Source organism: Podarcis pityusensis (genome assembly GCF_964106645.2).
Source record: "Podarcis pityusensis genome assembly, chromosome: 14".
NCBI lineage: Eukaryota > Metazoa > Chordata > Lepidosauria > Squamata > Lacertidae > Podarcis > Podarcis pityusensis.
This window is the reverse complement of record NC_138039.1, coordinates 9,099,221-9,119,351: the sequence shown is the minus strand read 5'-3', so window position 1 is coordinate 9,119,351 and position 20,131 is coordinate 9,099,221. Positions and strand designations below refer to the sequence as shown.

The following is a 20,131-nucleotide window of genomic DNA, read 5'->3' as shown; positions in this document are numbered from 1 at the left end:
GGTGCCTGCTCTTAATTCTAGAATTGGAAGGGAACTGAGGATCATCTCAGTCCAACCCAAATATGCAGCTGTCCCATTAGGGAATCAAACCTGCAACCTTGACATTATCTGCACTGCGTTCTAACCAACTGAGATATCATGCATCTAGGCTACTATTCAATTATCCTGCACATCTCAGTGGATTTCTATGGCACTTCCCTGGCGCAGGCGCAAGCTTCCCTGGGAGGAGCGGCTGCGGCTCTCTGAATGCAAGGAACGCACTCTGCACGTGCTCAGAGCCCCTCTCAACCTGTTCTTACGCCGTACAACGCCAGAAAGATGCGCACGGGCGCCTGGCAGCGCTGAAAACACCCTCTATTTATAACCCGGGGAGCCCAAACCCGGAGTAGGTTTTACTCGGGAGCAAGTCCCCCTTCGGCCAGGAGAACCTGCTACCTCTTTTGAGGGCTGCAGTCGCAGCTCGGAGCCCCCTACTAAACAAACACTGCAAATCCACCCGGGGCATGTCCCGCCGAGTGCAACGGCGATTACTCCCGAGTAAGTGCGCACCTCTCTGGCGACGGAAAAGGGCTGCAAGGATTCGCGCGGTGCCACAGACCGGTGGCATGCCAGACTGGTGCCAGCCCGCTTGCAGCAGCTTCTCCGCGGAGGTGAGGGAACGCACTCTGCACGCGCTCAGGAGCCGTCGCGCCGGATCCCGAATTCTGGGCTAGGCGCGCCGGGGAGAAACGGGGGGGGGCGCATAGGAGCCAACTCTGTCGATGGGCATTGCCATTCAAATAGTGCGATATGCGATCGATTGTGTGGGGCAGGGCTTACCTGCCTTGCTCTCTCCCCCCCCCCAAATTTCATCAAGGTTTGCACCCCTGGGGTTGCAGGCAGGGCCGGATTTAGGTCTGGTGAGGCCCTAAGCTACTGAAGGTTATGGGGCCCTTTCTATGTCCAGCTGTCCTTTGTCAACAACAGATTGCCGCTGTTTTTTGTGTTGAATATATGCTATATATGGCAATTTATGGACCTAATAGAAAAGCCATCTGCCACTGTTGCTGTACGCAGGTTTTACTTTGTTTTTTATCTTATATTTATTTTATATTTTGGAAAGGTACCTCCAGTGTTTTTTTTTCCTTTAATTTTTTTGGGGGGCCCCCAAGAGAGTGGGGCCCTAAGCTATAGCTTGTTTAGCTTATCCGTAAATCCGGCACTCGCAGCTTGCAGGTAAAGGTGGGTTGCAGCCCTGCCCCGGCCCCCTGCGCGTCCGCGCCCCCTCCAGCTCCCTCCCCTCCAGAGGCGCCTTTGATGTTGCCGGGACGGAAAGCGAAAGTGTTCGGCGAAGAGGCGCAGGCACGTGTTTTCGCAGAACCGCGGGAGGGAGGGAGGGAGGGCGGTGCTAGCACCGAGGAGGAGGGAGGGAGGGAGGCGGGTTAAAAAGCCATCAGCTGCGGCGATCAGGAGAGACGGCCGCGGCCTCGACAGGAACAGCAGCCTCGGTCCCGCGCAGCAGCGCCCCTCGACGTGGCTTCGCGGCGGCCCGAGCGGATGATGCGGCTGCCGAGCCCCGGCAGGGCAGCAGCAGCAGCAGCAGCTCCCAGCGGAGGCGGTGCCACGGCCGGGCGCTGGAAGGCGACAGCAGCGACTGCGGCGGCGGCGGCGGCGACGGCCACCCTTCTCAGGAGTGCCGGTCCCCTCGGGTTAAGAAGCAGCGGCGCGTCCCCGAGGTAAGGCGGACGCTCCGGGTTGCGCCAGGCAGAGATGCCGATTCTCTCCTCCAACCCCCGGGGGGGAGGCAGAGCAGGATTCTGGAGACATTTTGGTGCGGGGAAGGCGAAGTTAGGTGCCGGGGTATTTTAGGGAGCGGGGACCAAAAAAAGAGAAAATAAATAAAAAGCAGAGCTGCTTTGCTTGGAAGGAAACGCGCCCCCCTCCCCAAAGCGCAGGATTGCAGCTTGGAGAGAAAAAAACACCAGGCGCACTTTAAAAAAACCCACACACACAAAAACCCAACCCGAAACGGATCGCAGCGACCTTTAGCAAATGGGGAGCGGAGCAGCCGCGGAGATCTGGAGCGCCGCTTCAAAAGGCGCCGCCTTGAAACGTCTCTCTTTCGGTCTTCTCTCTCGCGTCTGCTTGCGTTAGGGTGACGGCTTTGAAACGCAAGCGGCCCGCGGTTCCTCCCAAACGGAGGTTGGTGGGGAAAAGAGCGACGGCGAGAGAGAGAGAGAGGTCTTTTGAGGAGGGCGCCTTCGTTTGTTTTTACGAAAACAAAGCTCTTCCCAAACTGCTTTTCCCTTTCCTTTGCCCCTTCGCCTGAAGATTTCCTTGTTTAGGAAGTTTGTGCCAAACTTCTGTAGAAGTCTTACTGCAGATTTAATGAGGTGTTGGTAGATATGGCTCGCTCCTTTTATCCTTCCCCCTTCCCTCCCCCAAACCCTTAAAATTCTGGAGGAACAGGCTTAACCTCATCCTCAGTATGTAGATGAACTATATGGCAGTTAAATGTTCTCTTCAAAGCTTGTCCAGAAAAGGATTAGTATGTGGATTACAGTGATGTACCTGTGATGCGTAAGAACCACCTACTGCAGTATAATCTATCCGTGTTTGCCTTGCCCCAAATATTCCCTGTGCCCTCTTTCAAAGGCAAGGCCTTTTACAGATTTATTACAATACTATATAATAAAATAAAACCACACAGGCCGTTTCCAGGAGCAAAGTAGCAAGCTTTTGAGTGACACAGGGCTCCTTTGTGGGCAGGTTAAGGGAAGCAAGCTTTGGAGTTGCACAAGGCTCTTTGGAGAAGAAAGAATGTTGCAGAATTGGAGGGCATGGATGGGAGACCTTTGTGGTAGCATCGCAACACATGATCCAGATCGCTTTGCTTGTGATAGCATGTTGGGTGCCGAAAAGTGAGGTGGAGAGGGTTGAGGTAAGCCCCCCCCCCGTTCTTTTCCTGCTCCATCCTATTTGAGCCTACGGTGGTCCCGGGGCAACCAGCTGCCAACTCAGCGCCTTGTCAGATCAGTCATTTCCCGTTCGTGAGGTCCCGTAAAATTTTCATGACTCCTAATATTATTCATCGTTGCCTGGCAGTGGTAGTTGCTGACACCGGTCTTGCAGCGAGATCCGAATCCTGCACTTTATGGAGCCTTTACAGATGCCAGCTGTTGCTTCCCCTCAACTTGGAAGCAATTAGAGAGTCTGTGTCACGTTATGGACGACTCAGAATCTCAGAATCTGACCGGCTGCAGACCTCCAGGCGTACCTGGGAGGCTCAGATTTCTGAGAATGCATTGTGCATTCTCAGTGACGTGCCAACCGAGATCTATAAACTGACCGGGGGGGATAAATCCTAAAATCTATGCTTGCCAGGAAGGTCAAGGCAGGTGAAGGAGATGTATCGACCCATGAGCTGTCAGGGGTTAGTGGATGCTGGAGGCTAGGAACTCATCCCTGGCAGTTACAAGCAGTTTCGGCTGGGGAAAGGCTTTGCCTGCCTCCCCACCGGTGGATGCTGAAGATATATCAATAATAGGAAGCCATTTAAACTGGACCACTTAAAGCAATTCTTCTTTTTAAAAAAGAGGGAGAGAGAGAGAGAGAGAGTCTAAGAGCAAGTGGAATAATGCTTTACAAGTTCACAGGGGTTGATTTGTGTGTGCATGGGGAGATTATAGCCTTAAGATCCCATGAGATGGGGGGGCTGCGAAGCGGGGGGGGGAGCACTTCTTCAAGAAGGCGATCTAGGATTACTCAGTGATTTGGCAAGCGGGCAAACCGCACGTTATTATTATTTTTGGTTTGCACAAAAGAATCTATTCATATTGGCAAGCTGTGTTCTGCTCTGGGGGATTTGGTTCCCAAACTGGAGAAACCCCACTCTTTCCTGAGTTCCCATGCTTCAAAACACAGAAGTGGAGCACCCTTTGCTGATCTGGGGGCTTCCAGATGTTTGGGGCTAGCAACTCCCACCAGCCTCGGCCATCAAAGCAGTGCGGATGGGAGGTGCGCTCCAGAAACATCTGGAGGGGGGAGTCCCAGGCCAGCAAAGGCTGCGGCAAGAGCAGGAATGGTGGGGCATGATCCGCAGGGACATTTCTCTTGCACAACTCCACACTGATTCCTGCGTTGCAGGGGGTTGGACTAGATGACCCTGGGGTGTCCTTCCAGCAATTATATGATTCCAACTCTCCTCCCCACTGCAGCATACAGCTGCCCCAGTAAGCCACAGCCCCTTCTTCTAGAGCAGCCTTTCTCAACCTGTGGGTCCCCAGATGTTGAACTACAACTCCCATCACCCCAGCTAGCAAGGCCAGAGCTCAGGGATGATGGGAATTGTAGTCCAACAACATCTGGGGACCCACAGGTTGAGAACCGCTGTTCTAGAGCCCTGCATTTATTCATTCAGAAAGAGACATATATAAAATTCTCTGAAAACTCCTCCTCTTTCTCTTCATAAACATTCAGAGCAAAACTAACGGGGGTCTGGAAAAAATAAAAGGGAGAGCGTGGACTGCATCATCTTACTACGGTGGGGCAGGAGGGGTGAAATAATTTACTCGGAAGTGACACCTTTTTTGTGTGTGGGGTGAGTTTGTTCCTGGACGGAGAGCAGCCTCGGAGATAAATTCTAGCGCTGTGTAAGTAACAGCGCTATCGGGTTTAATCAACTGATGGGAAAGGCGGGCTTCTGAACCGGCGGTTCCCATCAGTGGGCCTCTGATGCATTCTGCGGCTGAGGAGAGGAAACCACTTGCGAGCATGTGTAAACGTTACTTAGCCTGGTGCTCTTTTTTCCCTTTTCAAAGGAGAGAGAGAGAGAGAGGAGGACATGAATGAGCTCGCTCAGACGGGAGTCTTGTCTTTACTTAGGGCAGATCAGCCAAAGCTTTGTGGTTTTTCTCAAGAGGCTGTTCCTTCCTGGTAGACCTTCTCCTGATTTGTGGCTTGTTTCTTTTGCCTTGCAGGAGAGCCCCATCGCAGTAGCGCTTCCCAGGCCCCGGAGGCTATGGAAGACCACACCGGCGGGCCCAGTCTGTAGGATGGTAGCACATAGCAGCGTCACGCCTGAGAATGGGATCGCCACAGGCCTGAGGTGTCGACTTGAGCCCCCGCTGCGGGACACACTGCAAGCCCGAGTCCCTCACGCTCTCGGCTGTGCCAGCGCCACTCCCCGGGACACCCACTTCCACACCTTTCGCTCGCAGGCGGACTTCAGCACCATCATTCGCACCAGCGCCTTGCTGGATGAGTGCGGGTTTTATTGGGGACCGTTGTCGGTCAACGTGGCCCATGAGAAACTCAAAGGCGAGCCGCTGGGGACCTTCCTCATCCGGGACAGCCGGCAGAAGAACTGCTTCTTCACCATTAGCGTTAAGACTGCCACGGGACCCACGAGCATCCGTGTGGTCTTCCAAGCTGGCCGCTTCAGCCTGGACGGCAGCAAAGAGGTGTTTGACTGTCTCTTCCAGCTGCTGGAGCATTATGTCAGCTCCCCGCGGAAAGCCCTGGTCGCCCCGCTGCGCAAGGAGCGCATGCGGTCCTTGCAGGAACTCTGCCGGAAAAACATCGTGGCGACGTACGGCAGAGAGAACTTAAGGCGCATCCCTCTCAACCCGGTCTTAAAGGATTACTTGGAATCGTTCCCTTTCAAGTTGTAAAGGGTTTGCATTAAATCGGCCAGTGCGGCTGGGAGAAAGGCGACAACGGGGGAGGAAACCAAGTCCCCAGAGGTCGCTCTCGTCTGTTGCCGCTTTTAAAATAGCGCGCAGCTATGACCTTGAGGGCCGGGCGGAAGCGATCCGCTCGCTCGCGGAGAGCCCTGTTCAGGGTGAAGAGGCGGTTGTGACGGAAAGCTTGGAGTGGCTTTGGCGCAGTGACTGTTGGGATGTGTGGATTGCAGCCACGCAGGCAGACGTCGGGATTTTTGGAAACGTGTCAGTCGTGAACATATCTTATTTTTGTAGCAGTTCTACTGTATGTGGAGGAGGGGTGGAACTTGAACACTTGACTTCTAATGTTTACATAACTCATAACTGAAAAACTGTTTGCACAAAGCGAGGCTACGGGAAAGTCTTGACAATAATGTTTTCTGCTGGGCAGAACGTGCTGTTATTTTATATCTATTTTTTTAAACGGGGTAATAAACCTTATTCTAAAAGTTTTTGCAAAAAACCCCAGTACTCTAGTCTCTTTGTGGGCTCTGGGTATTTAGTTTTTGCAAGGCCACAGATTTGGGCAGGATTTGGGGAACTTTTGGCCCTCCCATTGTCGCTGTGTTCCAGTTTCCTTCAGCCCTAACCAGCATGACCAATGGCTGGGAATGTTGGGAGTTGTAGTTCAGCAACATCTGGGGCCTAGATGTTCTCCAGGGCTTCATTATCTGCTTCTGACTTCATTTGTGACTCTCCTTTGGGCACAGAGCAATTCCCCCTTTTCCTGGAGATAATATCAAGTCACTTACTTGAGAGTTGCACGTTAAAGCAGCATAATACATTGACCTCTGAAAAGAACTACGCCTGGGATGTAGCTCAGTCGGTAGAGTGTGAGCCTCTTAATCTCCGGGTTGTGTGTTCGAGCCCCACGCTGGGCAAAAGATTCCTGTGTTGCATGGGGGTTTTCTTCTATCTCAACCATTATCTATGATTCTATAATCACTGACTCTGCATGGAGGTATTAGAAAGGTCTTTTCTGAAAGTTGAAACTGGACCTAGCCAACTGGATCTTGTCCAAGTCCCTGGAGATAAGGCCCTGCTCATGGATAACAAAAATCCCTAGAGAGAGAAGGGACCTCCCAGGTAATCTAGTCTACTGGTCTTCAATTCGTGGGCTGGGATCCATTAGTTGGTCCAAGGTGGTTTAACAGGAGCAACAGTGAAGCAGGAGCACTGCCACCGTGGAAATAGATGGCAAGAGATTAAGAAATGGGTCCCCAAATGCATGTTTGGGTCAAAAGTGGGTCCTGGAAATCCCTCATCTAGTCCAACCCGCAACCAGTGCTTGAAAGCTGCTGTTTGTTGGCACCCACCTGTCTCAAGAGACAATGGGGTGCGCCTCTGGGGGTGAAGTCAAACCACTTCCACAGCATCCCTGCTAGGTGGCTGCCCTATCTCAGCTTCAGGCGGAATGTACCAGGAGTATCTCGCTTCCACAAAGAACGGAACTCCTTGCAGGACATTGCTTGGTGGTCAGTGTGGTCTCATAAAGGAGACGGTGCTCTGAAAGCTATGGTGGCCCCATGTAGTTCTCTTAACAACCCGTGCTCTAAAGCCAGAGTTTCTCCAGCTGTTACAACTCCCATCATCCCTAGCTAGCAGGGCCAGTGGTCAGGGGTGATGGGAGTTGTAGTCCCAAAACAGCTGGAAACCCAAGGTTGGGAAGCTCTGCTCTAAAGGGAGGCTCCTTCTAAATTTATGGCCGACACTGCAGTACAGAGCCATGTTGATATTCCATTGCCTGGTCTCTCCATGTATTGGAAGGGTAACGTTTGGTGGAGACCTGGAAGTCTTCTGTCCAGTTCATCTATGGCAAATAACAAGCAGAGAGCAGGTTGGCCACTGTCCAAAGGACAAACGCAATGGCTCCTGGGGACAGCTTCTCAGTGCTACATCCACCATGTGGAGAAGACCTCTGAAATGTCCCCAGAAGCCCCTGGCACAGATAGAAGCAGCACATGTCCAGTGTTCTTCCAGAGCTTCCTTCCCACTCTTTGCAAAAACAACAACAACGTGGAATGCTAATAAATTCCCATTTGGGGATGTGCGAATGGTAGAACGCATAACAAAACAACCCGAGGGTCCTTTTTATGTAGCCAGTTTCCACAACAGTCTCAAGCTGGCAGGATGTGGGTTTGCAGGTGATGTTATTTTGACGCAGATCTCAAGGTGTATCTTGACACCATCGTCTCCCCTCCAGTGAAGACCTGGCGATGCAAAATATTTAGAGAGGCTCTTCCTGACCCAGAGTGTGTGCTGGGTATTTTGAGTTCCAGCTCCCATCACTCACAAGTGCTGTGACGGATGTTCAGGGATGATGCGAGGTGTCGTCTAACCACGTTTTGGTGGAGAAGGTTGATTCAAAGAGGCAAAGTTCAGAGCGCCTAAAGCAGTTGTGGGGCAAACGTTTGGCCCATGGGATGTTTCTGAACCACAGCTCTCATCGTGCCTTGCCATTGGCTGGGCTCGTTGGGGCTGATGGGAGTTGTAGTTCAGCAACATCTGGCGGGCCAAAGGTTCCCCACGCCTAACGTACAATAAGAGCCCAGAATGCGGAAGATTCCCAGGTCCAATTCCTGACACCTCCAGTTGTAGAATTGCGCTAACAGAGCTGGAAAGACCCTGTGGGAAGCTTGGAGGGGAGGAGGGCTCTTAGCTCAGCGGCAGGACACCTGCTTCGCTTGCAGAAGGCCCTTGGTTCCTCTCCAGTTCAAAGGACCAGAAGCCCAAGGGGTAGGACAGCTGCTCAGCTACTGCCAGCTGAGTTAGATGGATGAACCACCTGGCTTGGAGCAAAACGGCTTCCAATGGTCCCATCTGTCGCAGGGTGCATGGCCTCTGCTGTGGCTGGCTGGGCATGCTCAGTCTCAGGAAGAGAGCAAGGAACTTGGCAGCGGGATAACTCCATGCGTGCGCTTTTGCGCTGAGCATACAGTTCCAGAGGGCAAAGGTTGGGGACCCTCTGGGCAAAAGGCAGCGTGCAGTAAACGTTAGCATGAGGATTGTGGCATCAGTTGAGTCAGTGCAAGGCAGATTCCTAGGTTCATTTGGAGCTGTTGTTCTAATACTAATAAATTTATTATTTATACCCCGCCCATCTGGCTGGGTTTCGCCAGCCACTCTAGGCAGCTTCCAACAAAAGATTAAGAATTGTTCCCTATTTTCCCTATATAAGTTTTTGTTCCCTATATACCCACTTTAGAGAGAGAGAAAAAGAGAGATCCCCCTTAGGGCTCTTTGTAAGATAATGATGATGGTGATGATGATTTATTTATACCCCGCTTATCTGGCTGGGTTTCCCCAGCCACTCTGGGCGGCTCCCAACAGAATATTATTAATAATAAAAAAGCGATAAAACATCAAACATTAAAAGCTTCCCTAAGCCTCCTGAGTTTTCACCCATGCGAGAAGTGGGTGTTTTGAAACTCCAGGCTGGCTGAAATCTGGTCCAAAAGGCTTGGTTTCTGCCCCCCCCAAACTCCGTGAATGGAGAAGAAGGGAGAAACGAAACGAAACGAAATGATACCCAAATTTGCCTAACTTGGTATGCACACTGCTGGGGGGGGGGTCTGACCTGGTGGTCAATGGCCAGGAAAGGGAATTGTTGACTCAGTCCTGTAACAGGCGAAGGCCATATTAGGAATCCTTAAGGAAGGGGTGGGAAATAAAACTTGCCAGTATCGTCGTGCTGTTATATAAATCCGTGCTGTGGCTGCGCTAGGAATACTGCAAATAGTCACTGCACAACACACAGCTGGAAAAGATGCAGGGAAAGTAGGGCAGCCCCCATGATTGATGTTACAGAGGAACAAAGGAAGTCAGACCAGTTCTTCATCCAGTGTGGAGCTGGCTGCACTGACTGGCAGCAGCTCCCCGGGACTTCAGGCCCTATGTGGGGATGTCACAGGGGAACCTTCTGTCTGGGAAGCAGATAGGTGCTCTGTCACTGCGCTATGGTCCTTCCCCTAAAATTAAAGTAAGGTTCTCATGGCTCTGTGTAAAAGGCACAAATTAATAAGGACACTGCAAATCAGACAGTTGGGTCCACCTAGCTCAGTATTGTCTATACTGACTCACAGCAGCTCTCCAGGCTTTTAATCTTTCCCAGCCACTACTTGGAGGTGCCAGGGATTGAACCTGCGACTTCCTGCAGTCAAAGCAGATTCTCTAACCTCTGAGCTACTGCCCCTTCCCCCAGGAAGGACACGTTCACACCATTCGCCTGCGGAACTCACTGCCACTGGATGCAGTGACTTTTAGTAGCTACTGCCCTTTCGCCCAGGAAGGGCACGTTCACACCGTTCGCCTGTGGAACTCACTGTCACTGGATACAGTGACTTTTAGTAGCTACTGCCCTTTCCCCCAGGAAGGGCACGTTCACACCATTCGCCTGCGGAACTCGCTGCCACTGGATGCAGTGACTTTTAGTAGCTTACCACGCAAGCCTGGCCACATCTACTCAGAAGTACTGTTGCATTCAGTGGGACGTACTCTCAGGTGAGTGGGGTCAGGATTGCAACCTTGGAGGGATTTCCAGGGAAACAGGCAGGGCTTGGCTCAGGGCAGAGGCCGTTGGGAACAGACATTTGCCAGTTCAGTAAGTTGCAGAGGAAAAGGGAAAGGGGCTGCCCGTCCTTCCACTGCACCAGGGGCGAGGGACCTGCCCTGGTGACATCATCCCGGACCGCTGGCAAGGGCTCATGGGAGATGGAGTCCAAGACCTTCTGGGAGGCCGCAGGTTGCACAGAGCAAAAAACATCGGGAGGATCCTGCAGTCTAGAACCTGCAAACATTTCAGGCCCACAGTGCCCCTGAATAGAAGGTCTCTCACTGATCCACGGCATTTGTGCTTGTCTCTGTGTGTGCAGCCTTGCAAATCTCTCTCTATAATTATTTTTATTTTATAACAAAATACAAAATCCACGTTTCCCTCTCCTTACGGAGATGCTCAGAGTGGCTAAGAGAAGCAAAATAAAAAAGAAGAAAATAGCAGCACACCAAAGTGATTTTTGGTTTTTTTTAAGCATAAGGACAAACCAAATGGAAATTTACGTAGGGTTCAGGAGGAGGAGTGGCTGAATCTCCCCTCATCTACCTGGTGGAGACAGGCTGCCAGTTTCAGAACCAGTGAGCTCTGCTGCACTGTCCACCTACACAGCTGGGAATAACACTTGCTTTGCACGCAAAAGATCCTGGAATCGAATCCCGGGCATCTCTGGGTAGAGAGAGGCTGCCAGTTGGTGCAAGCAATCCTGGACTGGATGGACCAGTGGCCTGGTTCGGTATTAGGCAGCTGCTTGGGTTTCTCTGCCCATTAACGTGGACGTAAGTGCATGGGCTGCAAAATGCACAGAACTGCACCGTCGTCAGCTGTGCATTTAAAGAATAAGGGCAGCCGAAACCACAGAGCAGATTAACTTCCCAGCAATGAATTAGCAGCCTGTGGCTTCCATTCTGACGCACTGGGGGTGGGTGGGAGGGAGAGTAAGCGGTTGCACCACCTTATCCAGGAGTGGGGAGTCTCAGATTTGGGGTGTGTGTGTCAAATGCTGCCCCCCAAGATTCTCTGCAGCACACACCTCTGCGTTCTCCATCTTGGCTGGAAGGTGTGCTTGAACTGTGCTAATGTCCCTTGCTTGCTTGGATAAAGGATGGAGAGGCTGTGGGGTGGTGACTACCAGACTTTTAGAAGACATCTGAAGGCAGCCCTGTTTAGGGAAGCTTTTAATGTTTATCTATTTTTTATTATAATGCTTTTTATTGATTTTCAAAAACAAAACAAAATTAAATAAAACATAAACTTTTACATTCAACATTTTTGTATCTTCTCATTTACCCTGCGCAATTTCGCGCCCGGACTTCCTTCCTTCCCCACTTCGGTTTTCACAATTTACATCCTCTCTTACAGATTCTTATTTACACACTCTATCCACGTCACAAGATTTATATTAGCCCTGTTACAGTTTTTAAACTTTTACAGTTATTCCGTATGTACACAACAAATTTACTCCACTCCTCTTCAAACTTTGTTACTTTTTGGTATCAAATTTTGTAAGTCATTTTCGCCAGTTCGACATATTCAAACAATTTCGTCTGCCACTCCATTAAAGTTGAAATCTGCTGGGTTTTCCATTTTTGGGCCACGAGAATCCTAGTGGCATAGGGAAGCTTTTAATGTTTAACAGGCCACTGTATTTTAATATTCTGTTGGAAGCCGCCCAGAGTGGCTGGGGAAACCCAGCCAGATGGGCGGGGTATAAATAATAAATTATTATTATTATTATTATTATTATTATTATTATTATTATCCCAGCAACTCCTGCAGCCAAGGTGGTGCCAAACATCTTGCTCTGCTTTTCTTTGGACCATATCAGCGAGGCCAAGATGGGGGGTGGTCTTGTTGTCTGGGCAGACCAGGACCGCCATACACACTGCCCAGGTCTGAATTCCTGCTTGAAAAACCTTCTGCGTGACCAGGGGGGCCTGTTGCCTCCTCTCAGCCTTACCTACCTCGCAGGGTCATCGTGCAGGTAGCAGAAGGCCCTGTTTGCTGCTCCAAATGTCTTTGGAGGACAATCGGCTTGTAAAAAGTAACACATAAGCAAAGATGTTGGCTTCCTGCGCTTTGTTCCACACAAAACTGAGAGCACCGGAATTGGCAAGCTCAATGTAGCCTTTGGGTCATTTTGCTTTCCGCATCCCACTTCCAGAGAGTCTGTTGTCTTGCCAGCCTCATAAGTCACAGGCTTTTAACTTAGTGCTGGTCTGGCCCAAGAGCCAATGCAGTCAGCTAGCTCCCTGTGTAGCAAGAGTTCAGGGTCAATGAGTTAATTGGGGAATAGCAAAGGGGGATACAGGGTCCCCCCTCCATGCACACCCAAGATCAATTCCTTGGAAGGTAGCAAGCAGATTATCGGCATATCCATTAGTAGCCTTGGATCTGAAGCCTAGGTCACGAATGCGAAATGAGCATCTGTACTGGTGCGAAAGGAGGACTCTGAGCTCAATTTCCAACCTTGATAATTGTTTAGCTACCGAATCCGATGGGAACTTTGCGAGTTCAGACCTACCACTGTCTTGATGTACAGTGGTACCTCAGGTTCCATATGCTTCAGGTTACATACACTTCAGGTTACAGAATCCGCTACCCAGAAATAGTACCTCGGGTTAAGAACTTTGCTTCAGGATGAGAACAGAAATCGTGTGGTAGCAGTGGGAGGCCCCATTAGCTAAAGTGGTACCTCAGGTTAAGAACAGTTTCAGGTTAAGAACGGACCTCTGGAACAAATTAAGTACTTAACCCAAGGTACCACTGTACCTTCAAACCATCACCAGTTTCAGTTTCTTTGCTGGCAGGTCCTACCTGTGGGGCTACAGTCAGAATACCTGTCTCCACTGACCCAGCCAGCGTATACCATTCAAATCTGAAACTTCCTTTTCCAATGTGTCTAAAATCCTGCTAAAGTTTCCCTCCGCTGCTTGTTTTGGAAGAAGAGGGCTGCAAGAGGAGAAATTCAATTCAGCTTGCATTTAAAGGCGCATCTGTCAAATCTGCATCTTCTGAAATGATGGGAGAAACGAAACTCCCATTGCAGCAGAGAAGGGGTGTAGTTCAGCAGTAGAGCACCTGCTCTGCATGCAGAATGTCCCAGGTTAGTTCCCCTGCATCACCAGGTAAGGCTGGGAAAGACCCACAACCTGGAGACCCACCTGTAAAGACAACACTCATCTCGATGGACCAATGGTTTGGCTCCATTTGAAGCTGCTTCCCATGTTCCAATAGCAAAAGCGTAAAATGAAATACCAGGAGGTTTGCCCCCCCTTTTCTTCCATAAGCCCCACTGGGACCACGGCCAGCCTTTTAACAAAATAAACATTATGATCCACCCCACCCCCCACTGCCTCGCACCAGCCAACTATAATGAGATCTGGAGACAACAAATGCCCTTCAGCTTTCTATTATGCAACATTTCCTAGGAATTCGGCTCAATGAGTTACCCGGGAGCCAAAGACCCTGGAGCTGGAAAAGTCCAGGGCCGGAGATCGCTAATGTGTGCATCCTGTTCCTTCCTGCACAAACATTCTGGGTTTGCAAAGATGGGCTAAAGAGCAATGTTGTTACTCATTTATCTATTCATTGGTTATTAATCAATTCATCCGTATCTACTCGTGTCTCAGTGGGGTTTGGATTACGTCTGATGTTTCCCGCAGCTAGATCGCTCCTGAAGGAGAACTTATGAACTCTAGTCTTCCAGGCCTGTTGGGAGGGACCCCAAAGGTCATCCAGCTCCACCCCCTGCAATGTAGGACTCTCAACCTTGGATCTGTAGCTATGGTCGGACTACAACTCCCATCACCCCTGAGCTGTTAGCTAGGGATGTTGGGAGTTGTAGTCCAACCATAGCTTCAGAGCCAAGGTTGAGGAAGGCTGGCCCTAGACCCTACCTTTACTCTTGAGGAGACCCTTTACTCACAAACTGGGTTTGTCAATGCACGCCATCTCATCGCTCTTCAACCCAGACCTTTGAGCGTTGCTGTTGTCGGGGTCTGGGTGGTGGTGGCTCCACAACTCCAAGCATTCTTTGTCAGGTTTCCTGCCAACCAGAGAGCTCCTGAAGGGGATTTTAAGCGCAGGTTCCAGAGGACACTGCCCACTGGTGGAAGAACGGGGTGCGGGAGGTGCTGTCCGCCCTGGGTGTCATCCCTGGGGGGGGGGGTGACATCGTTGCCCCACCCCTCTGGGATGCTTGCCGTGGGAGTTGTCCCCCTGGGACGCTTGCTGCTCACTGCAGGCAGCGCCTCCCTGGGACGCTCACCCTGTGCCCTGGGACGCTTGCCCCACCCCCATGGGTAGCTAGTCCTGCCCCCGTGGGCGGCTAGCCCCGCCCCTGGGATGCTTGCCCAGCCCTGGGGTGCACAGCATGTGTGCCGCTCCGGCTGCCAGAGCAGCTAGCTCCGCCTCTGACTGACAGCGCCTCAAAATCTTCAACTTGTGGGGAGTCCAATTCATCCTCTGAGGCCTCAGTGCCCAGTATCATTCACATTAATAGCATCAGAAAATGTTTAGAAGATAGTGAAAGATGATAGCGTATTTACTGTTATTTTAATGTCTTTAGGTTTTGTTGTTGTTTAGTCGTTTAGTTGTGTCCGACTCTTTGTGACCCCATGGACCAGAGCACGCCAGGCCCTCCTGTCTTCCACTGCCTCCCGCAGTTTGGTCAAGCTCATGCTGGTAGCTTCGAGAACACTAGCCAACCATCTCGTCCTCTGTCGTCCCCTTCTCCTTGTGCCCTCCATCTTTCCCAACATCAGGGTCTTTTCTAGGGAGTCTTCTCTTCTCAGGAGGTGGCCAAAGTATTGTTATTACAGTGGTACCTCAGGTTAAGTACTTAATTTATTCTGGAGGTCCGTTCTTAACCTGCAACTGTTCTTAACCTGAAGCACCACTTTAGCTAATGGGGCCTCCTGCTGCCACCGTGCCGCCGGAGCACGATTTCTGTTCTCATCCTGAAGCAAAGTTCTTAACCCGAGGTACTATTTCTGGGTTAGTGGAGTCTGTAACCTGAAGCGTATGTAACCCGAGGTACCACTGTAATAACTTTTTCTGTTAAGAGATAGCAAAATGGGTGAAAAGAGAAACAAACCAGAAGTTGTGGGAAGCCTAGGAGGGGAGGGAGGGAGGGATGGAGGAATATATAATAACATTAAGAATTTGAAATGTATGTAATGAATGAAAAAGAAAAATGAATGTTTTTTTTAAAGAGGTTTCGTGAAAACCTAGAATTTATTTAGCAGTGAAGCCCAGTCTGATGGAGTGAGTCCACCTGCGTTGTCGGTTCCTTTGAAGCCAACAGTCTCCCTCTGGAGGTTGTGGACTCTCTTTTTCTTGGAGGTTTTTAAGCAGAGGTTGGAGGGCCATCTGTCATGGATGCTTCAGTTAAGATTCCTGCATTGCAGGGGGGTTGGGCTGGATGACCCTCAGGGTCCCTCCCAACCCTACAGTTCTGTGATTCTATGAAATTCTTGTTTGGAAAATTCAGGTGAAATATAGGCTGGGTTGGAGCCTTAAGGGCACTTCCTCCCTGGAGATCCAGAGAACTTTTGAACTTTTCATTTGTGCCCGAGAGAATGTCATTAACATGCAGGAGAAAGCAGACAGGTTGGGCGGGGGGCGGAAGGCAAGTCTTAAATCAAAGGCATGGTGTGTCTTTTACGCTCCCATTAAAAGAGGCAAGGAGCCCAAATGAGCCTTTTAGTGTCATCAGCGAAAATGACCTGTCAGTCACCTAAGTTCATTCCTGGGGCACGGCCGGGTGTCAGAATGCAGTTAGGGAGACAAATGAGATGCCTCCCTTTTTTGGGATCCCATTTTGGGATCCGTTTGGAGGAGTTCTCGTGCTTAAACTGCTGGCTGACACAGACACCACATATTCCTAACCAAAGAAAAGGGTGTTGACAGCCTCAAATGCGTTTTCTGCCCATCTGACGCTGATGCTGACTAGATCTGATCTAGTGATGAGCCTATCTATCCATTTCAGTCCACCTCCCTTTTCTCACTCTTCCAGTCTTAATTTCTGTTAATTTCCACATCCATTTGTGACTTCAGAATAATTAGTCCTCATGAAAATTCACCAGCAACTTTCTCCTAATAAGCACACGTATGCAATTTTGACTGAATAATTTCGCAAAGCGTTTTATCCTAATTTCCAAAACAACACACAAAGGGATAACACAGCCATCCTTCGAAACCACACTTCTCTGAATCTTGCGGCGCGGTTCTCTGGCCAAGTAATGTGTATGGAAATGTATTAGACCGGGTTAAACTATTCATAAAAATGTATATATGAGTGGAAATTCTTTTTTAAATGGCATTATATTAGAGAAATTCACTTTGTAAAAAGATCTGTATATTGGGCAATACGGCATACATTAGGAGGAATTATTTGGTGAATTTTCAGGAGGACTTTGAAATAAATCCGCAAACTGATGTGGAAATGTGGGAGACTTAAGACTGGAAAAATGAGAAACAGAGAGAAAAGGAAATTGATTGAGCCGGCCAGCAGCACCTGTAAGTAATTTAAATCTCAAGTCTGCACATGAGCGCATGAGATCCTCTGCGATATTGCCAGGCCGCACTCCCTTTTGACTGCACATTGCATCACTGCTGTGCCCCTAAAAAAGCAGGTGTCCTGAGCAACCACATGAGCAGGGGAGAGCACCTGCCTTGCATACAGAAGGTCCCAGGTTCGAATCCCCAACGGCAACTCCAGACAGGGCTGGAAAAGATTTCCTGCTCAAAACCCTGGAGAGACGCTGCCGGTCAGTGTTGGCAATACTAAGCTAAGATGGATCCAACAGTCTGACTTCGGAGCAAAGCAGCTTTCTGTGGCCTTGCCAAATTTAGCTGTTTACACAGAACCATGAGGACCAGAACCTTACTTTAATTTTAGAGGAAGGTGGTGGAGCATCTTCTCAGATGATCCCAGCCTCAGTCTCCAGCAACTGCAGCCATGGCTTGGAGAGTGTCCTGCCTTGCAGAGACACCGCCTGGCACTGAAGTCCGATGGTCTGATTCAGCTTCCTTTGTTCCACGTGCGCGACTGATCCCTCCTGACCTGTAAGGATGTTTCCTCTGGCAGAGGCAAGGCCTGCTCTACCAGCGACACGGAAACCCCTCCCATCCTTCTTATAAATCATGGCCGGGAAAGCAAGCCTTGCTTTTCGCCTTACCTGAGATACAATAACTTCATGAGAGGCGAAGAAAGGTTCATAAATATTCTGATCTGGGTGATAAAAAGCCACTTCCTTCCCTGGGAGTCTACTTAATCGCAGTGCCCTCTTCCACCATGTTCAGTATATTAGCCTAATTGCAAAACTGTGCATTGCCACTGGTATGGATTAACCCCCTCTTTCTTTCCTGAACCTTTTTGGTTCACACCGAGCTGGGGAAGCTAAATCAGAACTTCGGGAAGTTCAGAAGAGAACAGAACGGGGCCAAATGTAATTTGTCATTCACTTCCCCGGCTGCCCTGCTTATGACTCCCAAGTAGAACCAAAGCATCATAGAATTGTAGAGTTGGAAGGGACCCACAGAGTCATCTAGTCCAACCCCCTGCAACTCAGGAATCACAGCTAAAGCATCAACGACAGATGGCCATCCTATCTCTGCTTGAAAGCCTCCAAGGAAGGAGAGTCCACCAACTGCTGAGGGAGACCGTTCCGCTGTCGAACAGCTCTCACTGTCAGATATTTCTTCCAAATGTCTACAGTCAGAACCTCATGTTACGTTCGCTTCATGTTACGTTTTTTCAGATTGCGTCTCGCGGCGGCCCGGAAAGGGTTACTTCCCGGTTTCGCTGCTCGCGCATGTGCAGTAGCGCTAAATTGTGCTTCGCGCATGCGCACAAGCGCTAAATCACGCTGCGCACCTGCACAGATACGGCGCTTCAGGTTGCGGACTTTTCATGTTGCGAATGGGCCTCTAGAATGGATCCTGTTCACAACCAGAGGTACCACTGTTTCTTTCTTACCATTTGAATCCATTGGTTTGTGTCCTACCCACCGGATCAGGAGAAAACAAGCTTCTTACCTCCAGTGGCAGAGGAACCCACTCCGGCACCAAGGGCAGGACACTGAGGGGCGGGGCAAACCGCCCAGTGGCGCACGTGCAACGTCCGTATGGGCTACCACTTGCACGACATCCGTACAGACTGCGCATGTGCGGCAATCCTGTACAGAGTGCGCACATGCGGCAGCCCGTACGGTCGCCGTGTGAGAGGCAGCCCATATAGACAGTGTGCAAGAGTGGCAGCCTGTATGGATGCCCTGCAAGTGGCGCCCATACTGACTGTGTGTGCCCTTGGCTGCTCTACAGCTGGGGGGAGGCAGGGCCCATCTTGTCACCCCCTCCGAGTGGCACCTGGGGCGGACTGCCCCCTCCGCACCCCACTTCGTACGCCCCTGGCTCCCTCTTCCATGTGAAAGCCCTTGAGATATTTGAATGTTGCTATTGGATGCTATTTGATTACAACTCACAAAAATTCATCAGCATTTGGGTACAAAATTCGCCTAATACAAATTGCATATTTGTGTATGCAATCTGGCCTAATATACACTTTTTGTTGTTGTTGCAACAACTGTCCCCAATATATTGCATTTTTCTATGTTATTTTCCATATGCATTTCAATGCGCACTTTACCCCCGTATATGGATTTCTGTGTGCATCAATTGGCTGAAGAACTCCATTGCAAAATTTGGAGAAGTGTGAAATTTTGAAAGACGACTCACATTTCGTATTGTTTTGCAAAGTGCGAATGGGGAATGGTCACCTTTGAATGTGAACTGGATCAAATCTCTACCCCATTCCCACCTGCAGTCCTCCATCATTAGACTTCTCCCATCAGCCCTTGCCCAAAGGCCAGAGATAATGGGAGTTATATACCTGAAGGAGCCTCTGAACCCCCATCGTTCAGCCTGGACACTGAGTTCCACTGCCCGAGGGCCTTCTGGCGGTTCCCTCCCTGCGAGAAGTGAGGTTACAGGGAACCAGGCAGAGGGCCTTCTCGGTGATGGCACCCGCCCTGTAGAACGCCCTCCCATCAGATGCATCTTATACATCTTATACATGGAAAAATACAGTATATTATGCTTTTATATGTGTTGGAACCTCCCAAGAGTGGCTGGGCAACCCAGCCAGACGGGTGCAGTATAAAGATAAAGATAAAGATAAAGATAGATAAAGATAAAGATAAAGATAAAGATAAAGATAAAGATAAAGATAAAGATGATAAAGACAACAACAACAATTTTATGTCTAAAATTCCTGGTAGAGGACAAGGATCTAGAGATCACGCTCAGGGTGGCCAAATTCTGTGTGACTGCCATAAAACTTAGGGAACAAGCTGTACTACCAAAATGATTAAGGCTTTAAATGACAATTTTAGGTTATATTTTAGTGATCAAGATTTAATATATATTTTTAACTGCCGCTATATCTGAATTGTCTCTGTTATACCCAATTGCAATTCAATGTATTCCTGTTGTGTTTTATGATTTTCCTGATATTGTAAGTGAGCCGGAACTGGTCTGTGACCGTAATAATAAAATTCAATTCAATTTTATGTGGGAGATGAAATAATAGTAGTAGTGGTAATCAGAATAAGAATGCATATTCTTTGCTTTGAAGGCTAGAAAGGGGTGTGTGGATAAGTGCAGAAACTAGCCTACTCTACCAAGGTAGAATTTACATTAATTTCCCCACTTGCTTTTGTCTCTGGCCCCACCCACACTGAAAAAGCCTCTCTATTACTGATCTCCAGGCTGACCCTGTGACCTTTGCACTTTTGAAACCATGTGCCATATTTAGTGTTAAGCGTGGGGAACATCTCTGATACGACTATCACCGTTTTGCTCCCCTGGCAAGATG

General features: G+C 49.7%; 1 protein-coding gene across 1 annotated transcript; it reads left to right on the top strand.

Moving 5' to 3' along the window:
• Positions 1 to 1,457: 1,457 nt before the first annotated feature.
• On the top strand, positions 1,458 to 6,165 carry SOCS1 (suppressor of cytokine signaling 1). The gene is made up of 2 exons (XM_080981295.1): positions 1,458 to 1,715; positions 4,959 to 6,165. Exon 2 carries the CDS (start codon positions 5,034 to 5,036, stop codon positions 5,649 to 5,651), a length of 618 nt encoding a protein of 205 aa, XP_080837421.1. The 5' UTR covers positions 1,458 to 1,715; positions 4,959 to 5,033; the 3' UTR covers positions 5,652 to 6,165.
• The last annotated feature ends 13,966 nt before the right edge of the window (positions 6,166 to 20,131 follow it).